This window comes from Pteropus alecto, unplaced genomic scaffold (assembly GCF_000325575.1).
Source record: "Pteropus alecto unplaced genomic scaffold, ASM32557v1 scaffold104, whole genome shotgun sequence".
Taxonomy (NCBI): domain Eukaryota; kingdom Metazoa; phylum Chordata; class Mammalia; order Chiroptera; family Pteropodidae; genus Pteropus; species Pteropus alecto.
The window spans coordinates 3,986,580-3,999,784 of NW_006436664.1; the positions used below are offsets into that span (position 1 = coordinate 3,986,580).

The 13,205-nt window shown below is 30.7% G+C and overlaps 1 protein-coding gene across 8 annotated transcripts in view; it reads right to left on the bottom strand.

Annotated features, from left to right (window-relative positions):
* Positions 1 to 13,205, bottom strand: part of MIPOL1 (mirror-image polydactyly 1) — a 260,822-nt gene that overhangs the window by 233,964 nt on the left and 13,653 nt on the right. For 3 of the 8 annotated variants that reach the window (XM_025047925.1, XM_025047929.1, XM_025047923.1), the window contains exon 2: positions 4,457 to 4,530. The exons of the other annotated variants lie outside the window; for them this stretch is intronic. In XM_025047925.1, coding sequence (XP_024903693.1) covers positions 4,457 to 4,468 — 12 coding nt within the window. In that variant the 5' untranslated portion in view covers positions 4,469 to 4,530. The remainder of the gene's footprint in view (positions 1 to 4,456; positions 4,531 to 13,205) is intronic. 8 annotated transcript variants of the gene reach the window in all.

Here is a 13,205-nt window from a genome sequence, read left to right on the forward strand (position 1 = left end):
TTGCCCAAAAAGGTTAATAATAATTGCAGTCTTTTAATAAGAGATTCATATAGCAAGACATGTAGAAAATACAGTCTTTAATAACCTCTGGAGTATTTTAAAACATGTCTTACAGGCCTTAATGTGCTTAGTAATATACTATTTAAAACCATAATTTTATCCCTTTGCAATATACAGTCACTCTTCCTCATCATTTACCCAGCTAATGAATGCCAGCAATTAGTAAAATGTAATCCCATTGCACAATCATTTTAATGCTTTTAGCACTCAGAAAAGTAAACACCAAATTAATACTGCTCAAGCCATATCAGATCCTAGTTGGAAGCAAGCAATTATAGTTCAGCTCCTCAGGTGTAATTAAATGATTGGAATGATTTAGTTCCATAAATGCAAGTTAATTCATAAGCAAGCAACAAATATACTGGGAGTAATTACAAGAAACATTGACAGTCTAAGCAGGACTAATTTTTTTTATGAAGCTGACATAGTAAAATGCTGTCCTCTGCTGGGCATATAAGTGAATCTCTCAGAGCTGAAAACAAAACCACCACCCTCGTCCAAAACCTAACTTCTACAGAACCACTAGAAAAAATTATACCCAATATATTAATTTGATTTCATTCCTTATACAAAATTTTTAATGTATGCATTATATTTTGATCATTTCTACCACTCTGGTAATTAATGCTTTTCCCAATCAAACTCTGAATATGAGTCCCAAAACATAATGGCATATTTGCATATATATTCCTGTATATCTAATGAAACTAAATCATTCATATATAACATTGACAGACTACAAGTGAAACTTCTAGTACCCAAACAGACCGCCAGGCCAATGCCTACAGTCTCTCACTGATAACCCCTAAGTGGCCTGTTATAGATAAAAGCTAAACTATGCTTTTATAAGTATTAAAATTCGCAAGAAAAATAACCTCTGAAAAATACAATATAAAATACTTGTCGTTATTGTGACTATACATAATGGTCTTAGATTGTTTTTAATAAATTTCAATAATAAATATAAAAATGAGCACTGGTGTAATGTCGTTAAAAGTACATTTTAAAACATAAAGAATAACAGTACAAAAAAAATGCACCTCAGTTTTACTTGTCATTCCCAACTTTTTACTTTCTTAGGGTAAAATACAGAACAAATTTACTATACTCAGATGGTTAACTAAACTTCTCACACTAAACTTTAAGAAGCTTATTCATTACACATTTGTTAAGCTATAATCAATAAGTCTGTGTTGACATATATGTATTTTTAGCACTAAACTCAATCAGAATCATCCCTTTGACTTTCTGCAAAATTGAACATATTCTCAAATAATACCAATAACACAATAAACGTTTAATTCTCTAATCAATGCAAATGATACTTGCAGAGGATAATGTTTAACACTATCAATATTTTGCGGAAGGGTGGGAGCTTTCTTGTTCTCCTAATATGCTTTCGAATGCATTAAAATAACCATTTCTAAGTCATATCCTATGCAAATTATATAAATAAAATAAATTAAAATATTAAAAAGTCCTGCCACTAAGTTTAAAATGTACAGCACATTTGATTTGCCCTTGATGTCACAGTCTTATTTTTCAATTCATATCTTGTACACTGTAAGTTAATTGCTTTTGGAAAGTACTTATTATTCATGTAAAAATTAATGTGCCAATGTGTTTAAATCCTCTTAAATGACCATTCATGCATCTTTCTTCTTTAAGTACCAATGAAAGCTGTCAAAAGACATCAATGCAATATGATCCTAAAGAAAGTTCTAATGGAGATTTTTTTGTGCTAACACAAGATTTTCATATTCACCAACTTTACTTAAATTCCATTAATTTTTTAAGCTACTTTTAATAAATTCACCAAGTAAAATTTTTAGGCCCCATAGTCTGTCATTTGTGTTCCAGCTGACATTATGAATATTAATAACAGTGTTATCCTGATTAAATAGGCTTCGTATAAAATCCCTGTGAATCCTATAGCTCAGACATCTCATTTTTCCAACTCTTTATGAATTTGGATTCCGACATTAAACTGGAAAAATCTTAAAAAACAGATTTAATGGCACATTTGCATATTGTCAAGCAAAAAATTAGATGTTCTAATGAATCAAATAATTATAACTTATATACCTACATATTCCAATAGGAACAGATGATTTCTGTAAACATGCAACATATTTTACACTTCTATTTATTTCAGGACAAAGGATTAAGACTAATAAAATAGTAATTTGTTTCCTTACTCTTACCTTAAAGATTTGATATCAATAACTTGTTTTAACTAAAAATTATATATTCACGTTAAAACTTGTGGGATGATTTTTCAGTGGACAGCTGATAAATGAGGCTTCTTAATCAAAAAGCTAACTTACTACAGCACAAACAAAATATAAGTTAATTGCTTTATAATTATTAATGTATATCTCAGGTTCAAGTAGCAAAATAAAACTGATTTCCAACTCAAGTTTGTTTATAAGTAGTGCCGGAAAAAATGACCCATGTTAAAGAAGAAAAAGAAAATCTTTACTATAACAGATAGAACATAACATATTAGCATCTGTTAAATTAAAATCTTTTCCATCAAAGATTCCTAACCTCATTCCTCCAAGTTGTTTTTAATTCTCAAAGTGAGTCTTATTATATAGAAAAATAAATAATAATAACAAAACTGTACATACACCATTCTCTCTATAGGTATATAGGAATCTGTATATATCTGCCAAAATTTCATAACTTCACCCTATCAAAATACATAAATTGAAAAAATTTAACATCTCTGTGCTCTCAAATATAACCTGACTCTCCCAAAGTTTACTCAGCAGTAAAACGCCTCATGAAACAAAATTTGTTCTTTGACCAGCCTAAAATTTCTAATCTGCCTAAAAAATTTTAACTGATTCTGACATTTATTCTTTAAAATTAAATGTCTTTTTGATAAAGAGGCATTCAAAAATGGGATTTTATTCACCAATGTAACTCCACTCAGGACTTCTTAAAAATGAGATGCCATTTCTACCTTCCTCCACAAAAGCCACATTATGGCAAAAGTTTTTGGCTGACTCTGGTTAATGGAATTTCCCCCTTAATATCTCCTTAGTTTAATCACAAATTTGTGTAACTTGAATCCAATAGTGTCAAACTAGGAATCATTTATAATACTGCCTCATATCCGACTGTAACTCTAAAAAACTCGAATTTCATATTTCCTAGACTGAGAAATGTCTGTAATTTCTGCATTGAAATGATTTCATTAAAAGGCTAAAGGAGAGCACTGTATTTCTGAGAGCCAAACATTTTAGCACATAATTCAACATATACAACATATGTATATGTTCTACTGCTGGATTTCATCTTATTAGACAAAAGTCTCTCAAACATTCACAGTCCCTTGGACATTTTCTCCCCAAAAGAATTCCTTTCATTCATAGTGCTTCATATCACAGCCCACTCATGCCCTACCAAGCTCCAGAAAACCCAAGTTCCTCAGAGCTAGGGAAGCAAGTAGAGGTTTAAGGAGAAAGGATAAGGGATAAAAGTGGCCCCACACCACAGCTATTAAAATTTTAAATTGCATTATACAATTTGACCCCTCAGTTCCACTACAAAAGTATTTAAAATATATTAATATTAAAATAAAACATTTTATGTACAAAGATAATTATTGAAGCAGTATTTATTTGTAAGAGAAATGACTTGTGCTCCAATCATAGTGAATGCCTTTCTGTTCATTGAACTCACCAAGCTTTTTTTCCTTTTTCTTTTTTTTTTGTCTCAGAGCTTTTATACTACCATTCCCTCTGCCTAGAATCCTCTTCTCTATAACTCTTGTCTCTAGGTCTCTAAACCATTTTTCTCATCATTTAGGCCTTGCTCAAAAGGTTTTGCCTGGCCATCCTATGAAAATAGAAACTCCTTTCTCATCACATTACCTATACTACCGCCTTCATGAAACTAATTTGGGGTTTATTTCATTGTTTTCAATACATCTCAGTCTACTATGTGTATGAAAGTTACATGCAAGCAGGGCCCTTGATTTTCTTTTTCATTTGTATCCTTAAAAGGGTGTTTGGCATATAGTAAGTACTTAGTGTATATTTGCTGGACAGACAGGTAGATAGACAGATGACTAGCAGAAAAACAGACCTAACATAAATGTTCAGCAATATAAAACTGGTAAAATAAAATGGGGTACAACCATACAGCACATCTATAAGGTTTGTACCACACATGCAAGAGATATGTACATTGTGTGGAAAATTCTTTCAATAAGTATTTGTTAAGCACCTATCTATATATTATGTCAGATACCACTCCAGGAGTTAGATATAGAATGGCAAACAAGGCAAATAAATTTTCTACCCAAAATATATCTTTAGTTAAAACAATATAGACACAGAACATGGATAAATTAAAAACAGAAAACGTGTGAAATTATACTTACATATGTATACATGCTTGAATAGGCATAGTATTTTTATCGAGAATAATACACAGGAAACTGTTACTAGTGGTTACCTTGAAGAGACAAAGAGTTGAGCTGGAGATTGAGAAAATGAAAAAAAGAAGTATTTCTGTTTCATTTTATAACTATCTGCCTAATTTGACTTTTTAAAAATCATGTCGACGTATTATTAACTTAACAATTACATATTTATTGATAACTTTGGAATTGAATGGGAAAGTTTGAAGGAAGCCACAATACATCTGAGATTCAAAATGAATAGAAAGGAAGTAATCTTGACTCTCTTCAAAATTTGAAAAATTTATTATTGCTTAATTAACCTTTCATTGTTATACTTTGTTACAGCTGTTTGCTTGCTTGCTTGGTTTAAGTACAGTAAAAAATTAAAATTAAATTAATATATGGCAGGAATTTTTTGGAACAGAAAAGTTTAAAATGAATGAAAGTGTTCTCTGATAATTAAGCAAATATTTCCTAAAACAATCACATTTCTTCGTTCAATGAGGGACTACTATCAATAGTCTTAGTGTTCAGGATTCTGAAGTTTAAAAGTTGTTCTATATTATGTATGACTATTGCATGTTTGTCACAGATGGTTCCCCTGTGTTATACGCTTTAGTAACCAATAAATTACCATCAAAAAAGATGAATTACTTCTCATCTCTGAAGGTCACAGAAGGACATCAAACATTTAAATACCAAAATATTTGGTATTTAAAATACATGGTTTTTACATTTTCAAAACTTGGAGGGCAAAACAATATACCACTTGGAATACTGAAATAGTTTTCATTGCCAGTTACAAACAACACTTTGAGAATGTACATGGCATTGCATAGTCTACTGATAATTTTTAAAAAGTAAAACTTTAAAACTAGTATTTTCAGAGATACAGGATTTTCTAAAATGTCCTAAAACGTTTTGCCCTAGGCCAAACTAAACTAAATCACTTAATCTAGCACAGAACAGAATATAAAAACAAAGTCAGCTTATAGAATAGTTTCTCTAGGGAACAAACAGCCTGTTTTCTTAAGATTCACGTGCGTGCCAAGTTCTGATGCAATGACACACTCCTTCACAAAAAGGCTTGCGTTTCCACACAACCAACTGAAGTTCTTGGCAAATCGAAGGTAAAAAAAAGTATTAAGAGAGTTAAGACGATATATAATGACAACTGGTATGAACAGCCACTTGAAATCAAATCAAACAACAGCTATTAGAAAATGTCTTTCTAAAATAAAAAAAATGATCTTAATTCATCATACATAATAATGCTTGCTAACAGATTTTTGACAAAAAGCATATATATGAGAACCAATATACTCTAATAACAAGTTATACATTTACATTTTGAATACTTAATAGCAGTTCATACATCGCATAATACAATGTTTATGTAATTTGTTACAATTACAGTACCTAATTATTCCCAATGGAAAGTGCTGCATGCGAACTACAAATTTTATCTTTTTAAATATGTTAAAGACAACTTCAAGTTTACAAAATATAATTACTAGAAACAAACTCTTTAAAGAGTAAAATAAATGTTAGGCCTAGATCTCTCACTTCTTGTTCAATATAAAGAAAGTTACAGCCATTAGCCTTAGTTTTATGAATAACTACAAAAGCTCATGCAATTTCTTAAGAGCCATTCTTAATAAATGTTTTCATTAATGAAAAGTATTATACAATGGTCCTAACATAGATATTCTGCAGTTAAGGTAGAATAAAAGTACAGTACGAAAAGGAAAAATATTAGAAGCCAAAATGTATATGGAAATTTCCTTCAACAAACACTTTTATTCTTCTTGCATTTAAAATTATAAGAAAATTTCAACTATCAATTATATATAAGTATTGTACTATCACTTTTGTTCATCACACTATAAAGAGTTTCTTAGGACCCAGATATATGTTCACTAAAATCTGTTTCCAAAATTACATTTTTTAAAAGAAATCCCAAAACAGCAAATCAACTGAATCAAAAATATTAAGTATAAAATTAATAGAAATACAACTGTACAGTGTTCCAATGTATCAAATAAATTAAGCAATGTATGATGTTAATGTTTTTCAGACATTTTCCAAAAAACACTGATGACCTTTCATTTTAAAAGATAAGAATTTTACTTCTTTCAAGAAAACTGCATCTCTATAATGTGCTGATTTATATAACTGTGATTATTTCAAAATGGCTAAATGAATAATTTGACATTTTACAATGCTAATTGTGTAAGAAAAGCTTTATAAACTGCAAAGAAAATAGAGAAACAAAAATTGAACCTTATCCTGACATAAATATTAAAACTATTACAAAATAGCAGGCAACCATTATAAGCCTCCTGATGGAAGTGTGTAACACTAATATCCTGGGGTAGCAGTGGGGTATAGAGAATTGGGAAAAGGGGAGCAGGATTAACAAGGCATACAGAATATGGGGGTATAGATGAAATAAGATGACCTAATATAAACCATGAAGGACAATTGTTGAAGCTGGCTAATGAGTACATAGGGGTTCATTATTGTTTCTCTATTCTTGAATTTTTACAGTTTTCTATAATAAGTTTAATACAGATTGTAAAATATATATATATGTGTGTGTATATATATATATACAGCATTATTTACCTTCTAGCAAAAGTCATCAAATAATCTTTCACAGAACCAGCAATATTCCATTTTATATTAGAACATTATCAAAACCCCATCAATCTCATGCCTGATACACACACACACACACACACACACACACACACACACACTCATATACTCACAATATACCATGTAACAAATATTACACATATTTCACAAATACATATACACACTCCTCACACAGATTCTATACTACATGTAATCTAGAGAAAAGCCTACAAATTTCATCTTAGCATGTAGGAACTGAAAAGAAAATATTACCAATTGAGGGATATGTACTTTATTTATTAAAATGCTTTGGAATTATTCCCTGACCTTAAATCTGACAACTTCCTGAAGCTAAGACCTCATGTTACCAATGACCTAGTTAGTGCATATGGGAAATGGGGTAGGTACACTTTGTTACCTTTAGCAAACATTTTCCTCACCAAGCTACTTAGAGGCCATCTGCTACACCATGAAGCAACACCCTAGTTAGCTAAAGCTACTGATCTGCAATGTAAGTAACCAAGTTTATTATTTGTTGGAGTCATAACTACATGAATCATTCTGCATGCAGGAAAAAAAAACTGATGAAAGAAATCAAGATCTAAATACATGGAGAGGCATACTGTGTTCATAAAGGAAGGTATAATGTCAGTTCTCTTCCAAAGTAACTAATATATTTAATACAGTACCAATTAAAATCACAGCAGGATACTTTATGGATACAAAGTAATTTTAAAAATTAAATGAAAATTCAAAGGAACGAGAATTGCTAAAACAATTCTGAAAAAGAAAGAATAAAGCTGGAAAAAGCACACTACCCAACTTTATATTTACTATAAACTATAGTAATCATGACAGCATAGTATTGGCAAAGGAAAAGACACCTAAGTCAAAGAGAGGAATTAGGGAATCCAGAAATAAACTCAAATAAATATGGCCATTTGATCTCTACCAAAGGTGCAAAATGAGGATTAACTATGAACTAAATTTTATACCATATGTAAAGATTAATTAAAATGGGTCACAGATCTAAATGAAAGAAGCAAATCTATAAAATTTTTAGAAGAAACATAATATACTTTCTTATATACAAGCAATGTTCTATTGGCATTTAAAATGAGGCATACATCTAACAAAATATGGATAAGAATTATCTGAGGAAAACTATAAAACGCTGATAAAAAATAAATCAAAGATCTAAATAAATGGAGAGATATTACATGTACATGGAAAGGAATTCTCAATATTGTCAAGATATCATTTCTTCCCACTTGATCTACAGACTCAATGCAATCCCAATCAAAACCCAAGCAAGTTCTTTTGTGAATATTGATAAACTAGTTTTAAAGCTCATACAGAGAGACAAAAGACCCAGAGTAGCCAACAAAATATTGAAGAACAAAGACTGACACTACCCAACTTCAACTACCCAGAAGATTGACACTACCCATCTTCGAGACTTACTATAAAGCTATTGTAGTCAAGACAGTGTGGTTATTAGTGAGTGAAGACACAAATAGGTCAATGGAACAGAATAGGGAGCACAGAAATAGACCCACCCACACAAACAGAGTCAAATGATCTTTGAGAAAAGAACAAAGGCAATTCAATAGAAAAAGGATAGTCCTTTCAACACATGGTGCTGGAAAAACTGGACATCCACATGAAAAACTAAATCTAGGCACAGGCTGCATGTATTTTACAAAAATTAACTCAAAATGGATCAAAGCTAAACGTAAAACACAAAGTGATAAAACTAGAATTTTTTTTTTCACATATGTTAAAATCTAAGTGACATTGGGTTTGGTAATGTCTTTTTAAATACAACAACAAAAGTACAATCCATGAAAGAAACAACTGATAAGCTAGACTTCATTAAAACTTAAAACTTTTGCTCTATGAAGGACACTGTTAAGTGAATGAAATAATAAGCCACAGACTTGGAGAAAATATTTGCAAACCATACATCCAACAAAAGACTGAAATCCAAAATATGCAAAGAACTCTTAAATCTCAACAATAAAAAAAGGAGCAATCCAATTTAAAAATGGGCAAAAGATATGATCATACACCTCATCAAAAGATATATAGATGGCAAATAAGTATATGAAAAGAGGCAGAACATCATATGTCATTAGGTAATTACAAATTAAAACAACAATGAGATACTACTCTATACTATTAGAATGGCTAAAACCCAAAATACTGATAACACCAAATGCTGACAATGATGTACAGCAACAAAACCTCTCATTCACTACTGGTACAGCCACTTTAAAAGACAGTTTGGAAATTTCTTAAAAAACTAAAGGTACTCTTACCATAATACCAAGCAACCGCACTTCTTAATATTTACACAAATGAGTTGAAAACATATGTCCACACAAATCTATAATCAATTGTTAACAGCAGTTCTATTCATAATTTCCAAAACTTGGAAGCAATCAAGATGTCCTTCAATAGGTGAATGGATAAACAAATTGTGGTACACCCATACAATAGAATGCTATTTAGCAATAGAAAGAAGTGATTTATTTAACATGAAAGACATGGAAAATCATTAAATGTATATTGCTAAGTAAAAACAGATGATCTGAAAAGGGTACATACTGTAGGAATGCAACCATATGATGTTTTGGAAAAGGCAGAACTATGGCAACAGTAAATAATCAGTGGTTGACGGAGGCTGGGGGTAGGTGGGTGGAGGGAAGAGATGAGTAAGTTGAGTACGTGGGACTTTTAGGGCAGTGAAACTATTCTGTATGATATTGTAATGGTGGATACATGTCATTAAACATTTTCCAAAACCCACAGAATGTACAACTCAAGGAGTGAACCCTAATGTAAACTACAGACTTTAGTTAATAATAATGTAGCAATACTGACTCATCAGTTGTAACAAATATACCACCACACTAGTGCAAGATGTTAATAATAGGGGAAATTGGGGGAGTGAGAAGGCATATGAGAACTTTCTATAACTGCCAATCAACTTTTCTATAAAGCTAAAACTTCTCAAAAACATATTTTTTAAAAAAGAGTGATATCTAAATGAAAGGAACAAATCTATATTTTTAAAGAAGAAAACAAAAGAAAATCTTCATTAGGCAAAGAGTTCTTAGAAATGACACCAAAAGCACAATCCATAAATAAAAAAAAGGTAAATTTCTCCTTATCAAAATCTAAAACTTTTGCTCTGTCAAACAACTGCCAAAATTAAAAGGAAAGTTACAAACTGAGAAAACATATGTGTGAATTACATATCTGACAAAGGACTAACATCCAGAATATATAAAGAACAGTCAAAATTCAACAATAAAACAATACGGGAAAAAGACCTATCTAAAGACTACATAAAGATGGCATATGCAAGTATATTATACTCAACATAATCAGTAATGAGGAATAATAATTAAAACCATGATGAGGTACAACTGTACACACCTGAAAAACTGAAATAAAAAAACACTGACAATATCCAGCACTGATGAGGATGAGCAACAACCAGAACCTCACACATTGCTGGTGCAAATGTAAAATGGTACAGTCAACGTGTGAAATGGTTTGGCAATTTCTTACAAAATGTGAAGTTAGAAATTGGTAACAAAAAGAAAATCCTCACATGTTCAGAACTTCTTAAATTCCTATATATTCAGAAAATAACAAAGTTACTGCATGTTTAGAAATTGAGAAATAACTCAATGAAAAAACCATGATGACATTTAGAAAATATTTTGAACTCCACAATAACAAATTCCAGGGAGTGGAAGATAACAGAAAAATCTTTACGAGGATAATGAAAATCCTGATGCCAAACCCATGTAAAAATAGTATAAGAAATAAAAGAATTGAATCTCATTAATAAACACAGGTATAAAAATCATAAACAAAATATTAGCAAACAGAAACCAGCAATTAGGAAAAGTAATGTGTTGTGACTAGGTTGTGTTTATCCCATCACAGAGTTATTCAATATTTGAAAAGAAATATATTCATTACACTAACATTACAGAAGAAAATCAAAGGATAGACAAAAAACTATAGAGATGAAACATCTGATAAAATTCAACATGCACGTCTTAAAAAAACTTTGAATTATAAAAACAATAATTCGATAACAAATTCATTAAACAATTAAGAAAAATCCTTCAAAAATGGTAAAACATTAAAAATCATTCTTTGATAATGGCACAAATCAAGAATCTTGGCTATTCACACTTCTTTCAACATTTATATTGAAGGTACTTGCCATTACAACAATGTAAAACCCCTAGCGAGAAAATAATACAACTTTATTAAGAGATTAAAAATAACAACGACAAATGGAGATATTCACCAAAATTATGCACTAGAAAACTCAAAATTATAAAGCGTTAGTTCTGTTCAAATTGAATGCAGAGTGGATTGGAAAAGCCATCAATGAGAGCCACTAAAACATCACTGGAATAAATTAGAAGCATGATGCTAGTTAACTAAAGTTTTCATAAGTCACTCTTTATCTAACTGAAAATTTAAAAACATTCCTCAACAATATCTACTACACATGTAGCTGCACTCAGTTAAAATTCAGAAACAATCTATGGCACTTTTCTAGGGACATATTATCTAATTTGAAACTCATAAATATGCTTCCCAAGAAACTGTTGGTTCAGAAGTGAAAACAACTACAGAAAACTAAAAATTGTTTTGCTAAATCTTTTTCAGAAATGTTTCCTTCACCTATTGAGAGAAAATTCACATTTTAATTTGCTTCTGTATAATTTTTATGATTGTTAGATCAATTTCTCTCTACCCCAACTAAATAAATGTTTGGCCAATATTTACAGATTTAAAGGGGCTATCCACTTACTCTATCTAGACATACCTCCATGAGAGCACTTGTCATTAATTATTTACTTACCTGTCCCTCCCAATTAAGCAATCTGATTGAAGGAGGCTTATATTTCCCCCTATTGTCTCTGACTCATAACGCTTATGCAATGTATGCTGAATTAATAAAATCTCATTTTATAAACAAGGCACTAAGAGATGTTAATTGACCAGGTTATAATCTGACGACTAAGAAGTAGCAAAGCTACTCATTAATTTATTTATTCAGCAAATATTTGTTGTTCTAGGTCCTAGATTCTAGAACTAAAACCTAGACCTTCTGACTGCAATTGCAGTGTTCTTTCCATACACGTTGAAAGACAACCTTCTTCTACCTTTTTTAGTAATGAAATTGCTCTCACAGGATTACAGTGGGGGAGAAACTCCTACTAGAGAGGAACTCACCACTGAACCAAAATTGCCTGTCTTGCAAATCTGGAGGAAGACAATCCCTTGTTAAACATGAAGAGGCCAGAGAACTAAAGACAAGATTTCAATATTTTCGCTACAAAGCAAGTCAGCAACAAACCATAAAAATTGGAATAAATGAAAGATTAAAATCATTACATTTACTCAAAAGCAAGACTGAAAAAGCTATGGGATTTGCTACACTGTATATCTGGAGCCTTTGATAAAGTACTACAGTTTTATTTTCTACCTAAATGCCTTTTGTATTCTATTAATACTTTTTATTGCCATGTCCTCTAAGTAATAATAAGTTAAAACAACCAAATAAAACTATAGAAAGATAGTAATATTAAGAGAGAAACAAATATTTTAAAGCTACTAAGCACTTAAGTAAATTCTTTAAGTTTAAAATAACTTTCATTTAGGACATTCAGCACTTTTAATAAAAATTTCCCAGAGAGTTATTTCTTAGTAATAAACATCAAAATGTGAAACTTGTACATTTGTAATCAAACTGTTAAATAAAAGCACCTTTTGTACAGGACTTACAGAATTCCAAGCATTTTCCACCCCATAAACAAGTACAAAATCCAGTTTTTCTTCACAGCTTTTTTACTCACACCTAATTTGATAGTAATTTTTTTTTTTTAGCATTTCACCTTTTACTGAGTGTTACAAAACATTCACCTAAATTTTCATAGGAAGAACACTTTTATGACATTTCCATTAGCTTAGATTTAATTTAAATTATATAATTAATGATTACAGATATAACTAGCACAAACAGGTTTTGGGACGAACACAAGGGGCT